Below are 27,270 nucleotides of genomic sequence, written 5' to 3' on the forward strand. Positions count from 1 at the left end.
AACGCTCCTTCATATCCTCATTTGTCAGTCTGTCTCTCCATGTGACTCCACAGGCTCCTCTCAATTCTCATTTCCACTGCTCTCACTCTTGACTTGTGTCCTTCCAACAACGTCCAAGCTTAAATTCCATACGTCAGAGTTGGTATCACAATACTGTCATGTAATAACTTTTTCACTTCCATGCTCACTTTCCTGTTTCTTATCACTGCCTTCAAGGGGCAACCTTTCTTCCTTGTTGTACCCATTCAAGCACTTCACCCTACAAACTTCCATCCTTACTAATCACACAATCCAAGTACTTAAACGTACCCAAATTTTCCATTTCTTCATCATCTAACCTCACTGTACATTCACTGACGTCCTCTCTCTCGAAGACCATAACTTTACTCTTCCCTACATTCACCTTTAGATTCCGTTTCTTAGAGACTCTCCCAAACTCATCTACCAGGCCTTGCAGCTCCCCTTAGTCTTCACTTAACAACACAGTGTCATCTGCAAACAACAGTACAGGGAGTTTCCAAACACTGCCCTCTCTCTTTAGGGCCACTCCAACATCCACTGCCCTACCTTGTATCTCTTTTATAATCCCATCCATATACAGATTGAACAACCATGGAGACATGACACATCCCTGTTTTAACCCAGCCTTCAAATAGAAAAACTATCCACACGCACTGCAGCCTTAGCACTCTCATACATACTCTTCACAGCATTCAACAACTTCCCATCTACTCCATATATTCTTAATACTTTCCACAATCCTTGTCTATCCACCCTGTCATATGCTTTCTCCAAATCCATGAAGGCCGCATACAACTTCTTTCCCTTCTCTAGACACTTTTACACTAAAGATCTAAGAATGAATATCTGATCTACACAACCTCTTCCCTTCCTAAAGCCTCCCTATTCTTCTCCAACTAATTCCTCTGTTATTTCCCTAACTCTGTCAATAAGTATCCTACCGTATATTTTTCCCATTACACTAAGAAGACAAATGCCCCTATGATTACCACACACTTCTTTTTCTGCTTTACATTTGTAAACACAACTGTACTGTATCTCACTGATGATGACACCCGGGGTTAAAAACATCAGATATATGAGAGGTTTGAATCTATAGTTGACATAATCTTTACATTTGACTCACACTGCATACTGATGTTCTCATTATTTATAAACTATACATATTTTGGCATATACAAAGAAACTAGACTGATATATCAGCAGCAACATAATTTAATAACATGATTCTTGTACATAACTGTTCAGAAAAATACTCTTCTGTACAAATATGGGGCTGTAAACTGCACATGAAAATAGAATGGTGACTGAAGTATTTGGTTTACCTAAGATAAGGTACAATAGCAGCTAAGCCAGTTTAGTTATTCTCCGCAGCTGAGGAATTTGCTGCTTAAACAGTAATGTACTACACCTTCCCTAATTAGATGTTATACGGGGATAATACTAAAGCTGCATCACTTGATCCATTTTCATGAAGTACAACACAGTACAACAGTTTCTCGTTTGTATTTACTGTATATATCTATATAAGCTACAGCCACTACTCGTTATACGTTGATTCGGTATACGATAATTCGCTACAACAATAACAGAAAACTTCCACCCCAAAATCCGATTTGCGATGAATTTCCCGCTATAACGATTTGCCCTCGGGAAATTTTGTACGAAGTGCCAGGCACACGCAAGGCGACCGTTGCTTGTCTCAGGCAAGATGGCGGCCCCAGCGTGCAGAGCATTATTTTGGTTCATTTGTAGTCCTGCCACCCCTTTAAAGCTCTGACTTTTCCACTCGTTCACGTGTGTCCCCCTGCTATCGTCACCTCTCAGCCAAGCATCGTGCTACAGTAGGCCTATACATCATGTAGCACCAGGCCAACGTTACGCAAGTGTGACTGTTGTGTTGATGAAACGATTTACTGTACGTGAGTAATGCCGCCTGTACTGGTGCGACGGTGTTTGTTTTGGTCTTGGAGATGAATTGGACCGACACAGGAAGTGATTAAGGTGGGTTGTCATTTTTGTTTCAGTCTCAGGTAGGTGACTTTGGGAAGTTGAGTTGACGTAACCTGCCTTTTATAACGTATTTCAATCTCCCAATTTACGATAAAATCATTACACGTTAAGGTATGACCTGACGTAACCCCATCGTGTAACGAGTAGTGACTGTATTATATATACCATACTTGATAGATAGCATTAGTCAGTTTCCCATTCTTTCAAAGGGATGGGTGTGATCAAGAAGTAAAAGAAACATACATATGTTAAATTTATCAACAGTGTATAGTGGAATGGGTTTTACATCCATTCACTCATCTATCAAGTCTTTTGAAAAGACTTATATCCAAAACATGCATGTGCAGATATATGCATGCACACACATGCAAAAACACAAAACTTCATTAGCCTAACTCGAGTGAAATCACAGATGAAACATAGACAGGTGATGCATGAAGTACTAATATATGTGAGCTATAATACTGCAGTGCAAATGCATACCACCAGGACCACTTTAAGCATAGTTGAGCGTGACATCTTGTCTGGCCAACTCCAACAACATAGGATCGTCGAAGAATTTGTTGATGGATACATCCTCTGAAAGTCCCTTCCTCCTGCGGGTCTTGATCATAAACTCTCGTGCTAAATGCGTGGCTGGCTGAGGTTCGAGGGGCCGGATAACAATGCTCTTGTCCAGTGGATCACCAGGGACAATCTGCCAGTGATGGAATACACTTAAACAGAAGGCCTGGCCCTGTGTGTGCATCCGCAGATCTGTTTCAAAGCCAAAGGAATCTATAGCAGGTATGAAAGCCTTGATGGTGTAAAGTGGTGAGCCTGCAACAGGTGCATCCTGTGTTACATGTCCTCGTCGCTTAGTCAACACAGTATATACAGATGAAACGCAGTCAGCAGGTGCCTGAATCTCTACGAAATAATATGGTTCCATGAGACGAGGTGTGGCCATGAGGAAGGCAGAGTATGCCACCCTCCTGGCTGTGGGAATGACCTGCCCTCCTCCTCGGTGAAGGGGCTCCTCAGCAATGACAGCATCAAGGATTTTAAATTTACAATTTCTAATTGGTTCTTCACACAGAGGGCCTTCCCTGGTGCCCCATTGGAATCCCTGAACAATGGAATCTCTCACTGATGACAAGAGGTTTTTATCTACTTCTGAGGGCAGTGTATCATCAACAAGAATATTAGGGCCACTGTGGTCAGGGCCAAATGCCCAGATTGATCTGGCAGCCAACACATCCCAGTCATACCGTGTCTGAAAGAACTCTCCTAGACGTCTCCTGTCCCAGTTTATTTGCACTACCTCGCCTTCAATATCCTCTGCCAAGCCTCTTTCCAGAGGCTCAGCAATCATTGTGATCTTATTCCTCTTGTTAGGGGTCTCGGCAAAACATTTCAGGGATGACGTGTCCACTACAGTTTCACAGAAACTAACCACGGGATCAGCCACCTTGATGTCAATCTCAGAGTACATTTTCCGTAAATCATGCATGACACAATCTAAATACAACTCTCCTGTTCCAAGGATGATGTGCTCTCCAGACTCCTCTACTCTGTTGCTTAGAAGTGGGTATGACTTGTTAACCTTCCGCAAGCCATCTAACATCTTTGGGAGTTCTGATGGATTAACTGGTTCAACAGCAATTTTGATGACGGACTGTGTGTTGAACTTGAGAGGTCGGAATATATGCAGCTCACTGCTAGGGGGTAGGTCAGTGATGGTGGAGGTTTTGACAATAGGCTCATCAATTCCCTCAATCAGCACCCAGTTTCCTGCAGGCACAGCATTTACTTCAATATTATACCTGCCTTCAGACACCCAGAGCCTCCCCACAGTTAAAATCCGTGAATCTTCTTCGTCCATCAGCGTGTACTTCTCACCTAGCACACGCACATCCTGATTTGCATGAATTGTTCCTGACAGTACCCGTCCAAAGACATGGAAAGCCGTTGCATCCTCGTTTGGGTACTGTTTGGTGGTGTGAACAACAAGGGGGCCATCTGGGTCACACATCATCATACTAATAGCGAGATCTGAGTCCTGGGGTCCTGTGTACGTGTTCTCAACTTTGCGTTTCCCATGGGCCTGAGGGGAAGGGATGTGTTGGACACACATGTCAACAAATCCATCAAAGTTTCCAATAAATTTAGTCATGAAGAGTTTAAGCAATGGTCTGATATTCATGCGCTGCTCCTCCTTGCTCATGTGAATCCCCAGCTCATCCATCAGTGCTTCCAAATGTGTATCAACATCCCCAACAATGTGGGCGAAGATCTTGTACAGCGGCTCCAGGATAAACTCAACAAAGCTCCTCTGTGCTGTTGAGGTTGGGGGCTTCTTGGTAAATTTCCTAGTCCTTGGGTTGAAATAGATGTCTCCCCATAGTCTCCTTGCAAAGTCCTCCAAAGGCAGGTCATAGCCATAGTGTTGAGCATACAGCTTGGCAAAGGACTTTAGAGTAAAGCAAAGAGAATATTGAGAACTGGCAAAACACACATTTCCCAGTAGAGGTGATATTATCTGTGGGTTTTCTTGATCAGAGTACTGCTGTAAGAGAGAGTTGACCTCTTCCACAATATGACGCAGTTTGTAATAGGCATCCTGGGGTGGAAGTTTGAGCTCCAGGATCAAGCGGTCAACCTTGTTTATGCAGACAGTGATGGCAAGACGCTCCTGTGCAGCATGTTTGAGAAGGCGCTGTGTGTTAAGCATCACTCCCTCCGCTGCGTCAATAAACAACACAACACCATCGCTCAGACGCATTGCAGCCGTCACCTGTGAAAGTATTAAGTTTCAATACAATCATCCAAGAGGATGAATACAGAATTAACTGTTATTTTCTTCACCCACTGGGCTCAGGGATGTTTTTTTCATTTCCTTTTTGCTATATACCAGGAATATTTTTCTGCTTAGGATATACATTGATCATGAAAGGTTTGATATAACCTTAATAAATTCCAACACTAGAACACTTGAGGGTCTTCCTGAGTTTTAAAAAACTGTCTACGAGCAGTACAAATAAGCTAAAAAGAATGTCATTCACTTGCCAGGCAATAATAACAATCATCACCCTAACTTTCACTATTTTGTATGTAAAGTTCAACAATGCATAACTTTTTTCTTTCTGGACATACAGTAGTATACTCCCAAAATGCCTGCAGGAAACTAGAGTTATATATAAAATAAAAAGTGTAGCATCAATTAGTATAAATGGAAACAGCCTATCATTACCCCACTTGGCCCACAGAAGCCTCAGATGTACAAGGCTCCAAGGCTATCCTCTTGTACTCCAAACATTTATCGGTACCCATTTCAATCTATTGATGTATATTCTGCTTTATTTTTCTATCTCCTGACAATTTTATTTACCTTTGGAAAACCTTTTTGAACTAGAGAGGTTAGACAAAGCCTTCATTTACTCCTTCACTGCAACTGGATTAAAGGGATTCAAATACTGGAAGCTACCACAAATCCCAGAAATTGTTTACAGGATCAAATTTAAACCTCATGCCACCTTGTAGACATAACCCTAATTGTGTTCACACTCAGCTATCTTCTGACCTAAGACTTATAAGCATCAAGTAACTGAGGCATCAAAAAATAAGTTAAAGGCCAAGAAAATTAATGGCCAATAAAAACTGACCTCGTCTGAGAAGTTGACATGTCCAGGTGTGTCAAAGATGTTAAGGAGGAAGCTCTTGTTGCGTACATCCTGCATGACCAGCGTGATGGGTGTGGCCTTTATGCTCAGTCCACGTTCCCCCTCCGTGAAAAGTGTGTCTGTGTAGCGCACAGGCACATCCTCTTTGCACCTGGGATGTGAGGGAGGGTTGGCAATAAAGTGAGTCGCCATTATGTCTGACATTTTTTCATAGAATTTTATTCCCTCCTAAGTCCATGACAATTACAGAAAAATTGCCTTTTTAGTTCCATTATTACCTATAGATGTCCTCCCTGCTCCTGGGATGGGAAGAAAGACTGCCAATATACTGTAGCTTTTTTTTTTTTTTTTTTCCCCATTGTTCAAATTTTCTACTTGCTCCTCAGGTGTGAAGGAGGGTTGCAGACATTGTTGTCCTTGTATGTCAAATCTTTTTCCTGGATGTATCCAAGTTAATATGGAAAAAGATGGCCTAACCTTAGTGCTAGGTGATGGTGACCATCATCCACTCACTAGATGTAGTGCTGCCTACTTCTCCCTTAGCCTTTATCTTTCTTTTTCTGTGCCTGCCCTCCTCTCTTCCTATTTCTCCCATCTTTCCTGTCTTTTCTTATTGCTTTTCTTTCCTTTTCAGATGGTTTTACATTGAGTGATATGCCAAATGGTTTCCTGTATGCCAAGAAACCATTTACAACGCTGGGTGGTAACTGTATAACTGAACTGTACATGCTCCCATACGTGTCAACAAGTGGGTTGGTGGAGGGTTAGTGCCCCTTCCTGTAAAACAAATTACTCAAAGTCAAATGGCCACCCCTTACGGGATTATGGCATCTGGCAATAGATAGATAGATGGCCTAACCAGAACTCTGGATGTGTCCAAATGAATATAAGAAAACATGGCCTAACCTAACCAAAACACTTGTGTCCAAGTTAGTAGGAGAAATATTGGCTAAACTGAAATGGAGTGTATCAAAGGTAATATACAATGGAAAACAGGGTCAATCTAAAACTCTGGATGCATCCAAGTTCATACGAGACAACAGGGTTTCACCAAAACTCCATGTGTCCAAGTTAGTATGAGAAAACATGGCCTAAATGAAACTCTGGATGTGCCTTTACTAAGCTGAATAAAATAATCTGCAGGAAGCAAAAATGAAATACAAAACAGCCCACAAGACTGAAGTAGTTAATGAAAGTAAGTGAACTTGCCTAAACTCTGGATGTGTCTGGTGCACAAGACAGTCAACAAAGGTGCTCTTGCCATGGTGGAGGTGGCCCACCAAGGAGATGTTACGCACAAGGTTGGGGTTGTCCATCAGGTCAGCCAGAAACTCTAGGTTGTAGCTGGTGATGGGCAGGTCCTTCTCCACATGGCTGAACTTCTTGACTTTGATGGGCTGTAAGGAAGTATATACATCATCATCATAACCATTTCACACCCAAAGATCAACCTAACCTAAATTAACTAAACTAACTTTAATTCACGAAATGAACGATTTCACAATCACTCGGTAACATACATATCTATATATCGACCTATAATTATCTATAGGTCAGTAAGACATCCAACCATCTTCCTGACACATGTAATTCATAAAATGTTGTTGATAAATGGCACAATACTTGTGATAACATGCGGATACTTTAAACATAACAGTTAAAAGGGCACTCAGCGCATGCGCACTGAGTGGAATGGTAACTTCCAGCATGTTTCTTTGAGCTGACGACACCCGGGGTTGGTCAACTGGGCTGGCTTTGTTATTGTTCAAAGCTGGGAAAAATATTTCGGTATAAGTGCGAGATACTACATAATGTACAGTATTACTATGATTAAGAAATGACTGCCATGTAATGGAACGTGCTACAATGAAATACTTGGATGAGTTCACTGAATGCTGCTGCTGGATTTAAAGAAAAATGAATGAAGTACGTACTGAATATATCCCACGACGAACACACTCAACAACGAACACAAGGACAGAGAAGCACTTACAGATATCGTACAATACTGCATATATATCACATTATACAGAAAATAAATGAGAAAAATATGTTCGTCAGAAATATATACATATATATGGATATTTCGAGTTGTCCACATTTTCAATTTTCTGTCCGGAAGCTACATTATGGACACCAAGCGGGCTTGGCCACGAACTAGAATTCGTGAAGACTCCAATTAGAATGCTTGTAACATTTCAAGCAGTTATAAATATCTTACTTAAAAATATTTCAATTTTCATTACAGAACTGCCTCACATTTCTGCTTAAAAGTTTCTAATAATCACTATACTCAGAGATATGTCAAACAAGGTGCCACACTTCCAAGACACCTATTGTAAAGACAACAATGCATGAAAACTAAAGCAAATACCGATACTGTTCACTGTGTCCCCACTTTAAATCTATGGTGTGTGAACACAAAAGGCTACTAGATGCATTTTTTTTTTTTTTTTTAGTTCAATAAAACACTTTAAGCCTAATTTACCTGTATAATGGGCTGTGTCAGTGGCTGTGCATCTTCCTCCTGAACGATGGTCTCCACTTCAGGGCCGTACACATCAGCAGCACTGGGGTAGTACTGTTTATCCTCATGCAGCACCACCGCTTGTGACGCCACCTCACCCTCCTCCTCACCGCCACCAGCATCGTCGTCATCATAGGCATTCACTTCCTGGTCGGGGTAGTCCTCCTCCTCTTCCTCCTCCTCCTCATCTTCATCTGAGTCCAGCTCCGGCCCGATGTAGTTGCCAAACTCATCATACAAATCAACATCCATGGCCTGTCCAGGTTTACTGGGTTTCAATTCAGCATTCTCAGTTTACCTTTCACAAAAAAAGTAGCTAACTGGCTAACATCAGCATCTTCAACCTAACCCATTTCCCACAAACAAATTAGCTAAATAACGAAAAAAAAAAAAAAATGGGAGTACAAAACCATTACAATTTAAGATACTGTACTTCAAATGCCTGTGAAACAAGCCACACATCTATTTAGGCTACTCATCACTGAAGTCAACTAAATCATTTCACAAGTCAAACAATTCACACACGGCTACTAGTACACGATATTTATAGGACAGTGACCAGTCCTGTAATTATTGCTGTGTTTTCTGGTCCGCTGCTTTTTCCTGATAAAACTGACCATTTGCTATGGCAGGCTAACACTTCCCTCACTGAAACTTCAGCAACCCTTCCTCAAAATCAAAATCATACTAATTTCACGAGTGAAGCAGGGTGAACTGGATGTATTACGAAAGTAGGGCCATCCTGACAGACCAAAATGTGCCGACACAACACTGATACCTGCTATGGCAGCACAAGATAATAGTTGGTTCTACATACCCCTTGCTTAATTTCTTAAACAATTACAGTATAACTGAATCATTAAATCAAAAGTAATCATAATATGGGGTTATGATTGATGAATAAAGTTTAGAATTGTGTAAAAAGAAAATTTACCCAACCTTAGAACCCAACCAGGCGGCAGACGCAGTCGCTTATTTCACGAATACGGTACAAAACAAACACATAATTTTCAGATTCAATACACCGAGAATGAAAACTTTCATGTTCTAGTGGAGAATACTCTATGATTTTCGAATCGATATTTCATAAGAACTATATTATTCCTTGATAACAAAATCCTTGTCAGCCTCACGAGAATTTGGATATGGAGTGTATGCTTTTAACTACAAACGTTCTGCTTCGTTTCTATATTCCGCACACGCTGCCAAACCATTCTGACGCCTTTATTTCCTTCCTCCTCGATTACACTTCTTTCATTTGCCCTTGAAAACATTACCTAGGCAAATAAATACCAGCTTCTTACCTGTGGTGTACGTAAGGCGCTGTCCTACTACCTTATTACCGAAAAAGAAAAAAAAAGGCTTGACGGTACATTGGGCTTGCACCCTCACTCCATGAAACAAACTGCTCTCTTGTAATACAACTTAATTTAAACCGTACAAGCACAGTTGCACTGCATGGAGGTCAATTCACTTACCATATGAGCAATAAATACACTAGTTAGCTTTAATGATTACGTATATAGAAGTCCCAGTCATTTCTGTTAGACACGAGTTGCTCGACAAGGTAGGGTTACACTCGGCCTGAAATCAGAGAAGCCGCCAGCATCCTTCCTCAAGTACACTCCCATATGACATTACTTTCACTTACACAGCCATAGCAGCGCATCATGAGGATCAATTAACGTACTGTCTTGTTTTGCCTCTGAGCTTCAGGAAATAAGCTAACATGAGGTTGAAAATCTGGGCCAAGTTAGAGTAAAGGGAGTATGGTGTCATATTAAGTGCCTCAGCCCCTTCTGCCAGTTACTTCCTTTAGAAAAACTGAACTTAGCAATGGCATTTTCTTAATTGGAAGGGTCAGATACAGCATTTATTCCACTAGTGGACAGGCTCTCCCAAGCTGAATAAAACCTCATGAAGGTAGCAAGAATCCAAGGAAAAGCATTTTGTTAGTGTGAAGGAATCAATGCTTCCTGGTTGTCTCTATAAACACATCAGTTCAGTAGCGAGGACGGAGAATTACTGTATACTGAAGTGGAAGAACAGGGGAAAAAATAAAAACCTGTAATCTGAAAGGCAAGCAGGAATGGAGTAAGAAAGGTGGAAAGCTAAAACAGCAAAAGGAGGTGGTGAATTATAAAAGGGGAGAATTATTTATCATCATAATCATCTTGAGAGAATTTGGTGAAATTTGTACTTCATCTACAGTCAGTAATATCCATCATCATCATTATCCGGACCTCCTTTCCCACCCTAGGGCAGGGTGAGGAGTAGCAACGTCCAAACAGCCCAAGTTTGTAATATCAAATGAAATTATTTAGCAAATCCATACACTAAGGCTTTCTACGAGGTGACTGCTCGTTTAATTTCGTTATGACTACAACATGAGTCATACTCAACCTTGCATGAACCTCTTATGCTCTAGGGTTGAAACAGTGTAGCTTTTCTCCACCTTTATTTACAAATTATGAACACTGCATTTGATATGCAATTAATCCTTTGAATGGGGTGATGTTCTTTTTAGTTTATTTCTGCTGCTACCAGGTAATTTTATTCAGTTTATGAAAGGCTTCTCATACTGAAGGAGTTCATTAAGGTTTTATCTAACCTCCCTAGTTTGAAGACTGTTCTGTCAACAAAACTGTCAGTGAAAAATACATCCCCAGGCTTAGTAGGTTAACAAGTATCAACAACAGTTATACTAATTTCTAACAACAACAACCAAGCAACGTACAGACAAAGAAATACCAATAAGTATCTTCCCAAAGTTTGACAAATGAATAGCAGACAAACTGAACCATCTGAAACAGGCAGTAGTAGAGATTGGGTTTTCACTGTGCTTTGTCAGCTGTACATTTGCATCAGACAGAACATAGCTGTTTCTTAAACTGTACTGTTAAATACTGCACCTCAAAATGAGCTCTTCTTTTCCCATTTCTAGCCCTTTCAACCTGAGGAGCTCTCTTCTATAACAGAATAAGATCATCTGGCATTCACCACAATAAAATACAAAAGTATTAAAAGTTCTTGGGCTCAATGGTTAAGGAAGATTGTTGTTAACTTTTCAGACCAAAAGGTGTCTCTCAACACTTTCCTATTCTTTGAACAACCCAGGGCATCAAGGTTTAATGCACAACTATTCTTTGGATGCCCCTGGGTGTGTCTGACTCCATTATCTAAGTTATGGAAAAAAAAAAAAAAGTACTCGAGATATCCTTAATCCAAAATTCTCTTGAGAATCTGCATTAAGTGCTCTGACAGCTACACAAGAAAGAAGCCAGGCTGAGTTGGAACAGTAATGTGTTAAGCTGAATACACTTCTTTGTCACATAATATGAACAAATACAAAGCAAGTCCTTTGACTGGCAGGATTAATACAGCTATGAAAATACTACAATGGTTTCACTTTCTTAACTTCATTGCTGGGGGAAGGGTTCAACCACATGGGTGTTGTGAATGAGTTAAGCTCCTCTATGTAATGATGTATTTTTCATATTCTATTCCAACTACAAGAGTGCATTTGTTCTCAACTGACAAAGATCTGAAACCCTTTCCAGCTTAGATGATGGTCAACTTAAGTCACACTGAAGGATGAAGCTGACTAGTAACCAAGGGCACTCGTCCATGTCTCATAACTAGGGCTTATCAAGTTTCACACAACCATGAGTTAATTATTCAAGTCACGGGAGTAGCCCATTTCTATCAGTTAGTCCATGATCAGCAGACTTCCTTACTGTTCTTCCCATTGCTTACAATACACTCTATGATATTTCAAGTACTTAAACACCTAACTAGTGGCCTTTTCTTGTGACTCATCCCAGTGTTGGTAATATTCCTTGTAGTTGTACTGGCGGTGTGGGACATCGTGGGTGAGCAGGCCATAATCCCGAGCTTTTAGTACCGCCACCACCAGCTCCTGATGCCGACGCTGACACAAGTTCGTTTGACTGCAAGTAGGAGCATCATTCGTATCATCAAAATCTTTCCCACCAAAGGATGGGGTGAGGTATGGTCCAGAGAGCAAGAAAAACCTGATAGTACAATATGGTTGGCTAATACCGTTTTGTACATTATTTATGCAGAGTATGGTGATACAGTATTAGAATGTTTTAAGTAAAACAGAAGTGGATGGCAAGGGGTAATAAGGAAAATAAACTGCTTAGGAAGAGGAATAGGGGGCTTCCTTAACAGACAAGAATACGGGCCTGGGTGATATGGAGACGATTTGTTGTGCTCATCCCCTTTGGGACTGATGCATCTGGCCAAGCTGAGAAAGATACGGCAGACAGACAGATAAACAGACAAACAGGTACAAAGACAGAATGACAGATAAATAAGTACAGACAGAAAGGCAGACAGACAGATGAGTACAAAGACAAAAAGATGGACAGACAGACAGATATAAAAAGATATGTAGATAGATAAACAGAGAGATGAACCAGTGCCTTACACAGGAGGCAGGATGGCACCAGTGAAAGGAGAGATGAACTGCTTGATTAGGTCGACATTGCGGTAGTCCAACACCAGGTACTCATCTCGGCACGCTGGACATGGGTTGCCGGCTGAGATCATACCACCACGCTGGAATTAAAACAAAAATAAATTAATAAAAAGATAAATAAATCACCAAACAAATAAAATAAATAAATGTCTACATCATTAATCACCTTTCTTGATTTTCTTTTTGCTGACTTTGCATTTTAAGTCACCTTTCTTGATGGAAGGCCAAAAGAGACGTGGGTGAGGACAATGAGACAGGAAGCTGGAGATGAGTGTTGGGGAGATCTTGAGGAGTTAGCACAAGATAGGATGTGGTGGTGTGAGTTCATCGAGGCCCTATGCATCCCCGAGGGTGCCACAGGAAATGATTGATTGATTGATTCTTGATGTTCTGTTTCGCAAATAAGTACACATTACATGACAGGAAAAATACCTAGTGAAGTTGTTACTGCCCATAAAGTATCCTCTGGTTTCTAAAATCCCCACTTGCTTCCCCAAAACTATCTGATAGGAGTTGAGATAATTTAGAACACATCCATTGCATATAATGAAATCTACTTGTACACTGGCATCCAATTCTCTAACTACTGTACTAAGATATCACTGTCTGTCCTTCCAGAATGCTACCTTTCACTTCTCTGATTACAAACACTTGAAATAAAATCTGGATGTATGGACATGGGCTTCCATCATCATCATCATCATCCTGTCACGTATTTCCTACATATGGATAGGGTGAGGTAAGGTCCAGATAGCAGTGAATGAAGAAGCATAAAATGAGAGAACTATCAACAGCATGACTTCTGAAATGGGCCAGAAACTCATTCACTTGACACTCAAGCCCAGAATCCTGGCTCAGCCTCACAAAACTAACCTCTTGTAGTTACAGGGTTAATGAAGGCCACCACCAACCCCCCCAATTAGATAGGTATTTCAAGTCAAATAAAATCACCCAGTGACAGTAAGAATATAGTAAGACATCATCATAATGAAGGAGTTATAGTAGCAGTAATTAGTAGTAGATGCATCCCAAGGCTCATATAAACATGTACTCACAAGGCTGCAGAATGAACCTGCGCCCCTCCTGCAGTCCACCATCCTCCTTTCAGGGGAAAGGGAAGCAGTTGAAGGATGTTTGTATAATCATGCAGCAGAGATGATCAGTTATATTAGTGCCACCACATGAAGGCATCCCTCTCTGCCACCCGGAGCAAATGTTTAAAACACAAAAAGCGGAGACATGCCACACCTGCCCTATACTTACAATGCAAGTTTTTCTGGTTTTCTTTTTGGGTCTTTGTCCTTTGAAGTTTCTCCGATACTTCTTCCAAACTGGATCATCCCCATATGTTGCCTTATAAGCTGAAAAAGAGAACATGAAAAATATATTTATTAAAAAAAAAAAAAAAAAAAAAAAAAAAAAAAAAAAAAAAAAAAAAAGAAGAAGAAGAAGAAGAAGAAGAAAAGTAACAGCCAATTCCACACTGCCCCTTTGAGGTGTAGGGTTCTGAAGGTAGGTTACCATAGTCCACTGCAATTAAGGCTGGATGACCAGCTTACTTCCCCTACTACAGTGTACTGTATTAAGCAAAATAAATCGCTTACCTCCTTGACTAATGACAATATGACCCCAGGTGCTAGAGCATCATATTCTTATTGGTTAAAGGCAATCCCCAACACCTTTTCCTTAGCAGTTTTGTTTGCTTATTGCGCTTAACTGCCCAACTGTAAGGTCTATCTTGATCTGACGCTTCTCTGGCTAAAGATGAGATGGAAGGATGAAGTGGAGATAGATATATGCGAGAAGGGGGTGTGAGCTGGAAGGAGGACAGCCAGATGGCAGAGGACAGAGTGATGTCAAATGATTTGTTTGTGGCCATCCTTTACTGGATTAAGTTATTTAGTCACAAAATCATTATTCTTGGGGAGGACACATTCTGCCACAAGTAAATAGTGTTCAAGTCCAAGCTGAGATTATTATACTGTTACAACTCTTACAACACACCTTAGGTTTCTTTTCATCCCAACAGCTTCCAGCAGGTGTTGGGAAGCAATTAGATGGCTTGGGCACTTAGTTTAGCTTCCACTCCATAGTAAACATTTACTGTACCGAGGCCATCTCCAGGAGGAAGTAATGCATCACTTATACTTACACGGCATGTAGGAATACATACGAGATGATTACCATGCCATATTCAGAAATAAACTGGTATGGAAGATGTGCTAGAAGGTCTTGCAATCTAGTAAGACCATGTGCCAGACTCACCATCACTCAGAAGGTATCGTATGCTGGTGTCCACTGGTATGACACGGGTCCTGTCTTTGGATGGGTCAATCTTCTTGCCCTCTGCCTCAGCACCTTCCTCCTCCTCTCCCTGATATCTTGTCACACCGATGGTCAACCCTCGATAGCTGCCAACATTGTTCAGTATCTGTTTGGATGGTGTTGGTGCTGAGGATATGCCTTCATGACATGGCACCAATAAAGCAACAAAACTGGGCAGTGGAGCTGTCCAGTTAAACAGGATGCTTTCAAACAGTGATACCAATATAACTGGACAACTCTGTCCAAACAGCTGTGCAGATAAACTATGAGATACCTCTAACCTGCTGTGAGCTACCAGGCAACTTACAGCTTAAGATTAATCTGACACAGGTTATGTTGGGTGGGTGACTAATTTTCAGACCAGTCTTCTGTCAGATGACAATTTTTCAGTTTACATATAGCTTGTAGTGAAGGATAAACAAAGGTTGCATCAAACCTCTCCAGTTCAGCAAATCTCTCCTACTGTGAATAAAACTGTTTGGATACAGCAAGAATGATATACCAAATACATCCTTGTGCCTACAATACTAATAACACACATCATTACATTTATATTTCACCTGAGACTGATGTGCAGTACAAGCGGGAAGGCACACCAACTCTCTGGCTCTCAATGCTGTTCGTACTGACTGGGCTGGCAGGAGTCGAGCTAGGCCTTGTCCCAGTGAACGCAGCATCTGAAATAAGACAAAGCTGTAACTATCATTCCCTTTCCAGTGAGGTGGAATCAGGATGTTGGAGGCTTGAATGGTGGGTTGATGAGTATGTGGCCCATATCACTGTGAATGTTGTTGATCAGTTCTCTCCTTTAATTTTTTTCTTTCTGGACCCTGCCACACCCCACCCCATTCTAAGGACGGTTAAGAGCTCAGGATTATGATGATAATGTGACACTCCTTTTCATATACTGCCCTTCTTTTTTTTTCCCCTATTTAAAAAAAAAAGAAAAAAAAAAAAGAGCCTATGAATCTTCCATTTCTACCTGTGCCAACTGTATAAAAAAGGCTGTGTTAATTTGATGAACATCCCTGACTTCTACTTATTACCTGTTTTTATATCAGACATACTGCCATTAAGCCCTGCCTCCTGATACACCTTAGTACCTGACTGCAGCAGACTCACAACTCACAGAGACATGGAGCAAGACGGTACAGCTGCGGAAATAAATAGCAATGCACCTTACGGTAGGTGTATCACAATAATGAGGCTGTGGGAACTCCTACACTAGCAAATGTACTGAGAATTAATTTGATTCACTTTTGTGAACACATGAACACAAAGGCTACACAGAGCCTACAGGATGAGTATTCTTGACTTTTAACATTATTTAAACACTCTCACCATAACATACCGTTCATGGCTCTCTGACATGAATCACAGTGGAAGCATCCAATGAATACCATAATATGAAAGTTCCCGAGCTCCTAACGCTGAAACTGCCAACATTAATATAACAAACTAAATTCACTACCAGGTCCATGAACCTACCGTCAGCAGATAATACTGCACCCTAAATGTACAATAATTTATGCAGTTACTTATTACGGTATCTGACATACTGATTTATCTGACGCCAACAACTTACTTTCAACTGAACCAGCTGATGTTGGATGAAGTTCGTCTGCCTCCCTTCCGAGTATCACCTCGTTTTCTTCTGTGTGAATCGTAACGCCAAACAAGGGTCTTTCGCAGCGGTTCCGGAACTTTCACTTCATCCTTTAGTGTTAGGCTAAATACGATACATTAGCGTTTATATAATTGTCTTATAACAGTGAACGGCTGATAAAAGCCGATGATATAAGTGTGTGAAATATTTACATTTTGGGGGGGGCGATCAAACCGGATAAACAAGGGTCCAACTCCGCAGAGATTAAGTAGAAACATTCCCTAATCGGCTTAGCCCTTTAATGTAATACAAATTCCAACATTGGTTTTAAAAGATTTTGCGTATTCAGACAACTTACAAAGAATAACTAAAATTCCTATATATATAAAACGGAGGGATTATACAAAAGATTCCGATCCTTCCTTAGACCCAAGTGTGATCGTCTTTTCAGTGGAAGTATAGATACTTAAACCCAGGTAGGCAAAGTACGGTCCAATGGGTCCATTCCTTGAGGCAATGGGACTTTACACACCGTACTGTTTCCAGTGCAAAGAAAAATGGAAATACTGGAGCCTCTTCCTTCTACCTCTGTTTAATTAAGCTCAACCACTTTGCCTGCATTTGCTAAGGCTCAGCCATAACTTTCCCCACGATTTGCGTCCGCTATGGCCGATGAGACGCAAGATATTATTTGAGATGAATATGTACTTTTATCTCTTCAAAGTCGTTTTAAAACATACCCAGGATGTTGTATAATGCCAATAAAAATTAATGAGGACTGGTATGGGAACAGCGAGGCAGAAACAAGTTAATTATTGACTAATTGTGCAACGTATAAATAATATCCAAAGCTGACGCCATTGAATGAACATAGACCTCGATAGTTCTCCACGAAAACTAATTATTTTAGAATTAATTAATATTAAGTATATTTACAGAATGACGGGGAATCGTCCAGGGAGCGAATTGTCCTGACGGAGAACTATGTTTTGACGGCGAATTGTCCAGGAACCGACGGAATTATGTTATGGTTGAGTTTATTCACCGTGAACCACTCATTTGTAAACTCACAGAACAGTAAACTCATGTCAAAGCCTTCGTTGGTGGGTAACTATGGAAATGACAGATGTTTATGTAGAATTAATATTATGGAATATGACTAGAAGGAATGCTGACTCAACAGTGCTCACGACATCAACCTTTAATGTTTTATTCACAGTACTTCCGACGATTTTATTCAGCTGAGTGAGTCAGTCATTGGGGTAATCATCAAGAGGGCATAGGGCAACCTTGTTTTGTGGGTTATTGTTCTTATGAACGCCCAGCCTTGTGATTATTATTATTTTTTCTAACATTCCATGAGAATATTTAGCACTCAACTCTTGGTGAGCCTGAATAGTATTGTGGGACACTTATCGACCTATGATTTCTGTTCACACGCACACAAATAAAACTGGTGATTCATTAAAAAATTCCCTTACATTAAGCATCTGTGTAGGCTTACTGGAGAAACTATATTTTTTGCTTAATCAAGAACTGAAATTTGTGAATCTGTCTTTACTGGGTAGTGTTTGCATTATGAGTTTTTTTGTAATTTATATTTTTTGTGTGACCATTCTTCATTCCTAACCTTTCCCCTACTCTAGTCCTAATCTTGACATCACTCAGCCCTAACCTTGGCATTCTTCAGTCCTAACCTCACACCATGGCATTCTGTTGGGAATCATATAGTGAACCCTAAAAGAAGCTAACCTATCCAGAAGTGTAGGTTTCCTGTGGCAGACCTTTTCTATATATTGGCTTCAACCTTTATTTACCTGTTATTTGTGGGAAGTGCTGGAGAGGAATACCATGATGTGTTCTTGTATTTTAAGGAAGCTCCCTAGCACCTCCTCCTCAGGTATTTAGTAGTGGATATGGCTGGTTAATATCAGTTTATATGTTATTTATGCAGAGTACAGTTGCATATGAATAGGTGACACAGAAGACAGTAAGGAGTAATATGCCAAATAAATCTCCTTGGAAGAGGTGTTAGGAAGCTTCTGTGACTGGCCACAGTACAGGTGGATCTGCTGCCTGCTATTATAAACCTGCCTCACCTCCCCCCAGAGAGTAAATGGTGGACTGCAGGTGAAGGGCAACATCAGTCTGCATTCCAGTGGGACGTGGGTTCACATTCGAAAGAGCCCACAGTCAACAACAACATGAATCAGTGTCCCCCTAACTCTCATCATTTGTTAGTCATAAATCTGTACATAAATGTCTGTACTGATGACCACCTCATTCTACAGATATCTGAGTAAAGTACAACCTGGAGTGGCAAGTGTTGAGGTGTATATGAGGGTGAGGAAGGAGGTACATATGGTGTGAGGTCGCCAGTCACCTCACCATCATGACTGCCATTGACGAGATTCGGGTCAGTCACCGCTACTCTTACATTGGCTGTGTTATGATGAATGTGTGTAACGGCACAGCCACACCTGCTCACCACATGTGACTGGCAAGATTTAATGAATCTCAGCATTCTTGCCCCTGAACTAACAGTTGGAACCCAGTATGGTACCTTGTTTCCCATTGTCTGTCACATATTTCAGGCAATTGTGGCAGTGCCCTAATAAACAAGGTATGAAAGCTGATTGCTTAGGGGAATGACAGGGGACTGAGTTAGTTGGGTGAATAATGCACTGAAGAGCACATGACAAGAGCTTGGCACCCCTTCTTAACCTGACAGTTGAATGACTGATTATCTGGCAAGTGGTCTTAAGCACATCTGGAAAGAACAAAAAAAAATCAAAAATTGTTTTGTTTTTGAGGTAAAGTCAGGAGTCTAGGGGGTTTGCATGGTGTATATTTGAGTGTATCCCATTTCACTGGGTGTACTGTTGACGGACCGACAAAATACTGGATCGGTGGTCATTTACCGAATCAGCACGTTTCATGGAAGAATATTATAATTTTTTTACCATGTGGATTCATACACGCCAAATAATCCGAAATTCGAAAAAAAAAAAAAAAAGTGTTTAATTTAACCATTAATAAAAAATCAGCATTCAAAGAAAAAACAAAGTTAGTGGGTATTTCCCCTTTACATTGCCAATGCTCCTTGACAGACTTCTATTTTGTATAAATACTGACTTACAATGCAGATAATGTATTTGCAGATTAAATCAAATTTATACAAAGCTGAAGCCTGTTAAGGCTACTTGTCAGGCTAAAGGCAAAACACTTCTGCCAACCTTAACAAAGTTTTGCTCTAAATCCTGATTTTTTTTATCATCATCATCATCTGGACCTCCTTTCCCACCCTAGGGCTGGGTGAGGAGTAGCATGTCCCGAGAGCCTAAGTTTGCCCAGTTCAATGGGCCACGCTTCCACTCACTCATCATTCAGGCCTCCGGAATCCTGGCTGTATGTGATACGCCAAAAACATTCATCACATTCTGTAGCTTCCCATAAACGTATCCTATCTATCTCTCTATCTATAGCCCGACGCCCTAATCCCGCAAAGGGTGGCCGCAGACAAAACGCCTCCAAGTCGCTCTGTCACCCACCATTTGACTACCCTCCCCCCAACTCACCCCCCCCCCTCATATACCTCTCAACTCTATCCCTCCACCTCATCCTCGGTCTACCCCTCCCTCTCCCTCCCTCCACCTCACCTACATACACCCTCTTCGTCAGTCTTTCATTCTCCATTCTCTTCACATGTCCAAACCACCTCAGTGTATTTCTCCTAATCTTCTCAACCACATCCACATCCACCCCACAACGTTCCATCCAATAGAGCTAAATTAAACACAAAATTTTTACCGGATTTCAGGTAATTAGGTGTGTATGATCTTATATGGTGATAAAAATTATAATATTGTCCCATGAAAAGTGCCGATTTGGTAAATGACTGCTGATTTGGTATGTCATCGCACCCTACTGTTCATAGTGCTCCCACTTTCATGATTTATTTTTTCTGTGTTTTCCTGATCTTTGCTCATTCCATCCTTAGGTGGGGAAAAAAAGGCCATGATGATAATGATAACCTGAGCAAATGACTTGTGTGATGTTATAAAAACTCTGACAGGAGAGTGTGCGGAGACTGTACCAATTCCGTGATGAATACTTCAAGACATACAGCATTCAGGAGGCTGCCAGCAAACCTCAGCGAGTGCAGGAGGAGATCAGAAAGACGGTGGAGGAGATTGAGAATAAAAAAGGTATGGTGCTGTACTGGAACAGAAGATCTTTGTACTCTAATTTGGCCTAAAACTGTCATCTCTCCATTTTGAATGCTGAGTTATAACAATAGATTAACATAAGAATATGATGCCAATCAAGGATAATTGCTACAGAAAGGATGTAGAGCTGTAGCATTATGTTGTCCTTCTCTGCTATGGTACTGTCCTATGTGAAGTAAGCTGCAAAAGGACAAAAATCTGGGCCAAGTTGTGAATAAAAACAGTAACTACAACACAGAACTGATCCTAAGTCTATTTGTGAATCTCAGACCAGGTGAGCCCAGATGTGAAGGGTGAGCTGTACCTGCTTCACGGCCGTGCCCTCAACGCTGGCTCCGAGTACAGCAGTGAGGCGGAGGAGATGTTGGGTCGTGCCACACGCTTCAACCTGCCCGATGCATGGAATGAGCTAGGGGAGTGCCAGTACAAGAAAGGCGACTTCACTGGGGCTCACACATGCTTTCAAAAGGCACTCAAGTTGGTCAGTTGCAAAGAATGGGAATACTTAGTACAATTCTGTATCTGATGTTCATATGCACACTGTAAGTTGTCTACTATTAAATTTTCACATGGATATTTTCACTATTATTATCCGAAACTCATGCCTGCGTCCTATAGGCTCAGAAGTTGGTCAGTCTTATTTGTGCGGGAGTGGTAAATATAACTGTCACAGAGAAATAAGGCAACATTATCGATTACTGCAAATATGCTACATCTTCTTATGGTTTATTTTTTGTATAGGCGCAGAACAAGGTGTACTTTCGCAACATGTCAATGCTGATGAGAAGCTTACCCTGGAAGACCATCACAGAGAGGGAAGAGAATGTTACTAAGGTGGGTTGGGCCCAAATTCACTATCATCATCATCATCATCACACTAGTCTTCAGACTCAATTCTTCTCACTTTTTTTTTTTAAGATACACATCACTAATGCCTAATCCAGGAACTACCAGACCACAATAGGTCTCCTGCTGCAACACAGAAGTTTCGTCATTTTGCAGCTTATTTCCTGTAACACAGTGGCAAAGTAAGGCAGTGTTATTACTGTATATCCTTTTTATCATACTTCATCATGACTAGCACCATCATCTAGTGTTCATTTCTTTTTACAACTCAGCATTCAAGACAGAGACAGGGCAAATTTAGGCCAAGGTAAAAAAAAAAAAAAAAAAAAAAAAGTATGACATCTTACCTCTCAGGGACTGGAGTATGCACGTCAGGCCTTGCAGCTCGACATGAGTGATGGACACTCGTGGCTGGTGCTGGGCAATGCTTACCTGGCTGCGTTCTTCACTGTTGATGCCAAGTTGGAGTCTCTCAAGCATTGCAAGGCTGCATACACCAAAGCTGTGAGTGTGCGGTTGATTGTTGAAAGGAACTGGGCCACTCCCACAACCTGGATGCAGACAGTTTTCATTATAGTATATGACAGATACAATGTGATCCAAAATATTAAAACTTTTCAGACAACTCTTACTGCTGATAGGAAGGAAAAAGCCAAACTAAATTAATGTAGGCAATTTTTCTATAATAAAGAACTAATACCCACTTTCTATATATATATTACAGGCAAATGACCCATTAGCTGTAGTTCTGCCAGAGCTTCACTTCAGTAAATTTCACGTAAGTTGTAGCCTAGCCCCAGACCCCTACACTCCTGTTTGTACAGGGCAAACAAAGGGTGATGTATTAATGAATGTATGTATGTATGTATGAATGTAAGTATGTATGTAACCTAACAGTGTACCCTTCTTTAGTACATCACTGCACTTACTGAACTCTCTTACTTGGCAGTGCAGTACAGTGTTGTTATAAAAGTTGCTTGAGATGAAGGGTACAGGAATCATCAGGGTCAAAATATGGCCTGTTATTCCACTGTATCTACTTCACTCTTAGGGTTTGTCTTTCACTCTCCTTAATGCACCATGTCAAAGAGAATTGTCTGTGGGCAAAGCAATAAATATACCAAACCTCCCTTCACCTCAGAAACACTAGCCACCAGAGGAAGTAGAAGAAAAGTAAACTATTGGTTGAAGTTTTGTCTTTGAGTGTACTGTACTTGTCCTTTACGGCAGTCTTGCTTAAATGTATTTTACTGTGACGTTGCTCAGGAACTAAAGTTGGTTTGTGTTAACCTGATAGAATTGGGCCTTCCCCACAGGTTAAATACTGTATTGTACAATACGAAACTTGTGGTAGCATGAAGTTAAACAAGCCCTAGTTATTAGGTAGGACTAAATCTTCTTGGTCGGTAGTCATTTCAGCTGCCCAGGTTGACTCAGTCTGCCATCAACTAAGTGGCAAGGAGTTTGGTATCTTTGCCAGATTATAGTTCCTTCAACTTAATTTGGCCCAGATTTTTTCCTTTTGCAGCTTATTTCACATAGCTCAGTGGCAGTAAAAGACAGTACTGTACTACAGCTGTACATCTTGCCACAGCATTTCTTCATGACTAGCATCATATTGTAGTGCTGTGCTAATCTGTAGTTAGAACTCAGCATTCCAGATAGAGAAATGGCAATTTGAGGCCAAGTTTTTTTTTTTTTTTTTTTTTTTTTTTTAATGTGTCCGACTCTGGGCATAGGCTTCACAGCCTGCTTTCAAGGCCCAGTAGCCCTCCTACGTACTGCACACCTCTACATGTCACCACTTTGGTGCTAACACCCAACGTCCATATTGAATACATGCTAGGGCTGTCTCATACAGGACTGGTGTATTGGTATTAGCGGGGGTATTTTTACGACTTGTCGGTGGGTCTTCTAGTAGATCAGTAAAGTCTGATTTTTTGTGAAATTCAAATCCTTAAACTGTTCCCTGCTCCAGCGGGATTTGAACCCGGGTCCGTTAGGACTACAAGCCACCTCTCTACCGATTGAGCCACCGCCTCCCCCAAAATATAATAAAAATGCTCTATAATGTAGGTACACAGTAAGAGATAATAACTTGCCTTGTGGGTATGCAGGTTGAGTGGTATGAAGAGGACTACTCTAAGGCGCTGAGCAGCTTGTGGCGCGCATATGAGTTGGAACCCACGTGGATGGAGTGCCGCAACAAGTTTGACGAGTGCCACCGCTTCTTACAAAAGCTCTCGCATATGGTCGCCACCAGAGGACAGCTCAACCAGCGACGCATCAACTCCCTTATGGCTGTAGGATCGACGAAAGAGATCAATTTTTTTAAGGGATAGGTATCTTGATGAGTAGATCCATAAGACATTAAATCGTGACTGATTATTGTTTTTAGATGTCTATAGATCAATTCTCTCATGGCTATAAGTTCAGCAAAGAAGATTAATTTTTGTTAGTAATAGATCTCTTGACAGGTAGATGCAAAAGACATAATGACTGATTATTATTTTTAGGTGATCTTTGCTCATTTTTTTGAAGGGTTTGTTTCTGGTAAAGAGGTTAATTATTTTAGGGGGGCATAGACCTCTTGGGGTCATATTTATAAATGCTGCTAACCAGTTTTTTACAATAAATGAGTCTCCATAACAGTTAGCTTTTATTACAGATGTTTTTTTCATATCGTGTCATCGTAATATTCACTGTAGTTTGACAGTGAAGCATTTGTTAGCTGTATAATTGAGGAGAAGTACTGTACATTTAAAGTGAATCTTATTAAGCTTATGAGAGTTTATGACTATAGCTCTTGATGAATACATACAATATATAAAGACATAATGACTGATTGTTTGTAGATGCTGAGTGAATGAGAGTCTACAACATTTAATATTTGTACAGTACTTTCTTTTTCTTTATTTTCAAAGATTCTGACTTCCCACCTATGTATGGGTGGGGAAAAAGGCCAGGTTAATAATGACAATCAGGATGATGATGTACTAAACTGACCACAGGACATCTGTGTGAACCAGCTGGGTCCATACGAGAAGGGTGGCAGCAGCCTTACTGGGGGAGTCAAGCCTGACCTAGTCCCTCTGGCACTCCTTGCTGAAGGCACCAACCATAACAAGGTCAGGTCAGGTCAGGGTAGGGTAATCTAAAGTCTAAGCAGCACCTTTTCAAACACACAAACCTAATGTGTAAATTCTACAAGTGTTCTAGTTACTGGAAATTACTTCTCTTCGATCACTCACTGGAACATATTTTTGTCAACTTACGAGACATCCCATCACAGTGTCCTTACCAATATATTTTAACAAATGGAATGTTATCATTTTGCTCATAATCTGAATACAAACCAACCGGATAATAAAAAATACAAAAGGCATACAAGAGATTGAGGTATGAAGGTGAAAGTGGCTAAATATATCATGAAGGAGGAAGTATTGTGGTTCTTTCAACTTGACTTGCCCAGTTTCATCCTTTTACAGCTTATTTCATGTAGCTCGGAAAAAAAAAATACAGCTCAGTATCCTATTAATAACACTTCTCCATTACTAGCATCACATAGTGATAATCTGTTGTTACACTCCAGTATTCAAGATGGCGAGATGGCAATTTTAAGCCAAGTTAGAGTAAAACAATTATAATTAATCTTTGACATTCCTTTCATTTCTCCCTATTTCTTCTCATGCACAGATAATTCTCGGGAAGGTGGTGTGTACGGTCATCCCCGAGTCTGGCATTCCGTTTTCCTTATGCCTGGTGGACCGAGACGGGGATTGTGTAGGGGTGACCGTGTACAACTGGGCCAGCGGGTGTGGGGTCAAAATTGGTGACTCAGTGGCAGTTGTGGCTCCTGTCCTTAAGACACATTCCATTTCGGTTCCCAATCATGAGGTTAGTTGCTGTCTTTTGTGTTCTTGTATTTCTGGAATGATATTGATGATGGTGGTGGTGTTGATTGATGATGATGATGATGATGATGATGACGATGATGGTGATGGTGTTGATGATATTTTTCAGTCACTGTCATTCCGTTCGGTGCGAGTGGCGGTGCCACTGATGCTGGTGGTAAACAAGAGGCCTGTGGGTGTAGGGCAGGTGGCTACATCCCAGATTGTGTCCCAGCAGAAGCCTGAATGAAGCCCAGGGGGGAGGAGGAGGAGGCGAGGTTAAGGTAAAGAAGGAAAGCTGCAAGCAAGAAGGAAATGGAAGAGATGGATGGAAATGTATTTGGTATGAGAATACAACTAAGCAGAAAGCTGAGAAAAGCTGCATCAGGGAGGGAAAAGGGAAAAGCTGTGGCCAAGAAGAAAATATGACTAAGCTAAAGGTTAAGAAACATGGGACTGAGTAGTGACGTAGAGATAAGGCTGAAGATGGAAGGTTGGAAGGGTAAGGAGGGGGTGAAATGAAGTTACGGTAAAGAGGAAGAGGAGAGCTGAAGCCAAGAAGAAGGAAATGGAAGAAAAAAAAAAAAAGTGCTTGGAAAAAAAGTATTACCCAGGAAAAAGTGTTTGGAAGGAAAAAGTTGTGAAAAGTAGGATTACACAAAAGGGACCTTGAAGGAGAGAAGAATCCAAAAAATGTGGATCAGAATGATCAAGAAAAAGGCATTGGAAGAAAAGTAACCATGGAAAAGGAGTCTGGGAGGGAATATGGGGCCAAGTAAGAAAATTCAGGGAGGAATGGAGGACTGCAGAACGAGAAGAAGAGGAAATAAAGCTCAGTAATGGATGACTGTGAGCTGTTAATTTTTTAGGCTTGTGATCTCTTATATGCAACTGCAGTCAATAGTTCCCTTGCATTGTCTTGAAGGTGCTGGAGAGGGACGCCTTCACTGTATGGCATCAATACGACCAGGAAGTGGATCTTCCTGATTATACAGTACAGTTGTCCCTCATTACTCCCCTTTTCCCTGCAGTTAAGTGGGTTACAGTGTAGATGAGTCTGGTGTTGCAACTACTACAGCTGTTACATTGTCTTGAAACAGTGTCAAAATCTAACAAGATCGTGGTAAACTAATCAGTAAAAATCAAACCAGTTGGGATCTTGTTCAGAACCCAAGAACTGTCAAGGAACTATTGACTGTGACTGTATACTTTGCTCTCTCATGACATGGATGATTATGGTAGTGTTATTCATTTTTGTGGTGCACTGGAGTCTTAAGTCTGAACATGTATTTTCAAAACCAGTCAACATTCTGAATTATAGATTAATGAAAATATTAAATCACAGTAATTATACACAGTCAGATACAAGTGGAAACAGTAATCCAAAATAGCCATCAATAATCCAATACAGTAATGGGAAAAAATAAATACAAAATGGTTCTCAATAATCCGAACATGGCGTAGGCTATCAGAGTTCGGGTTTGGGAGACATGACTATGCTGTATCATATTAATTTATTGTTAGTTACTTTATAATCTTGCTTGTTTATTTTAATTATTCACCCACAAACACCATTCCATAAGCAGTAAAATATGTCAGTTTTCCTGCCAGTTAGGAGTGAGAGTGAGTAATATCATGTAGCTA

The 27,270-nt window shown here is 40.8% G+C and overlaps 3 protein-coding genes across 6 annotated transcripts; 1 reads left to right on the forward strand and 2 right to left on the reverse strand.

Moving 5' to 3' along the window:
• Positions 1-1,218: 1,218 nt before the first annotated feature.
• Positions 1,219-9,191, reverse strand: LOC145402821 (116 kDa U5 small nuclear ribonucleoprotein component). Its single transcript, XM_080274729.1, has 5 exons — positions 9,163-9,191; positions 8,185-8,478; positions 6,906-7,093; positions 5,679-5,847; positions 1,219-4,810 (listed from the first exon to the last, which is right to left on the reverse strand). Exons 2-5 carry the CDS (start codon positions 8,473-8,475, stop codon positions 2,531-2,533), a joined length of 2,928 nt encoding a protein of 975 aa, XP_080130855.1. The 5' UTR covers positions 8,476-8,478; positions 9,163-9,191; the 3' UTR covers positions 1,219-2,530.
• A 1,481-nt stretch (positions 9,192-10,672) lies between these two features.
• mRpS18B (mitochondrial ribosomal protein S18B) lies at positions 10,673-23,970 on the reverse strand. Of its 4 annotated transcripts, XR_013897880.1 has the most exons (8): positions 23,836-23,970; positions 22,166-22,284; positions 15,613-15,729; positions 14,993-15,158; positions 13,991-14,088; positions 13,783-13,828; positions 12,677-12,807; positions 12,036-12,173 (listed from the first exon to the last, which is right to left on the reverse strand). XR_013897880.1 is itself a non-coding variant. In XM_080274731.1 (7 exons), the coding sequence occupies exons 2-7, from the start codon at positions 22,211-22,213 to the stop codon at positions 12,014-12,016; spliced, it is 720 nt and encodes a 239-aa protein (XP_080130857.1). In that variant the 5' UTR covers positions 22,214-22,284; positions 23,836-23,970; the 3' UTR covers positions 10,673-12,013. The 4 variants fall into 4 exon arrangements, 3 of the variants coding, with proteins under 3 accessions (XP_080130857.1, XP_080130859.1, XP_080130858.1); XM_080274731.1 differs by lacking the exon at positions 13,783-13,828 and having other exon boundaries at positions 10,673-12,173; XM_080274733.1 differs by lacking the exons at positions 13,783-13,828; positions 23,836-23,970 and having other exon boundaries at positions 10,673-12,173; positions 22,081-22,206.
• Positions 17,634-26,058, forward strand: LOC145402825 (tetratricopeptide repeat protein 5-like). Its single transcript, XM_080274734.1, has 11 exons — positions 17,634-17,761; positions 18,950-19,074; positions 20,734-20,866; positions 21,157-21,368; positions 21,629-21,721; positions 22,088-22,237; positions 22,458-22,511; positions 23,851-24,036; positions 24,745-24,861; positions 25,430-25,630; positions 25,757-26,058. The coding sequence occupies exons 2-11, from the start codon at positions 19,051-19,053 to the stop codon at positions 25,874-25,876; spliced, it is 1,290 nt and encodes a 429-aa protein (XP_080130860.1). The 5' UTR covers positions 17,634-17,761; positions 18,950-19,050; the 3' UTR covers positions 25,877-26,058.
• The last annotated feature ends 1,212 nt before the right edge of the window (positions 26,059-27,270 follow it).

This window comes from Coenobita brevimanus, chromosome 59 (genome assembly GCF_032717465.1).
Source record: "Coenobita brevimanus isolate Jiangsu-jjx chromosome 59, ASM3271746v2, whole genome shotgun sequence".
Classification (NCBI taxonomy): domain Eukaryota; kingdom Metazoa; phylum Arthropoda; class Malacostraca; order Decapoda; family Coenobitidae; genus Coenobita; species Coenobita brevimanus.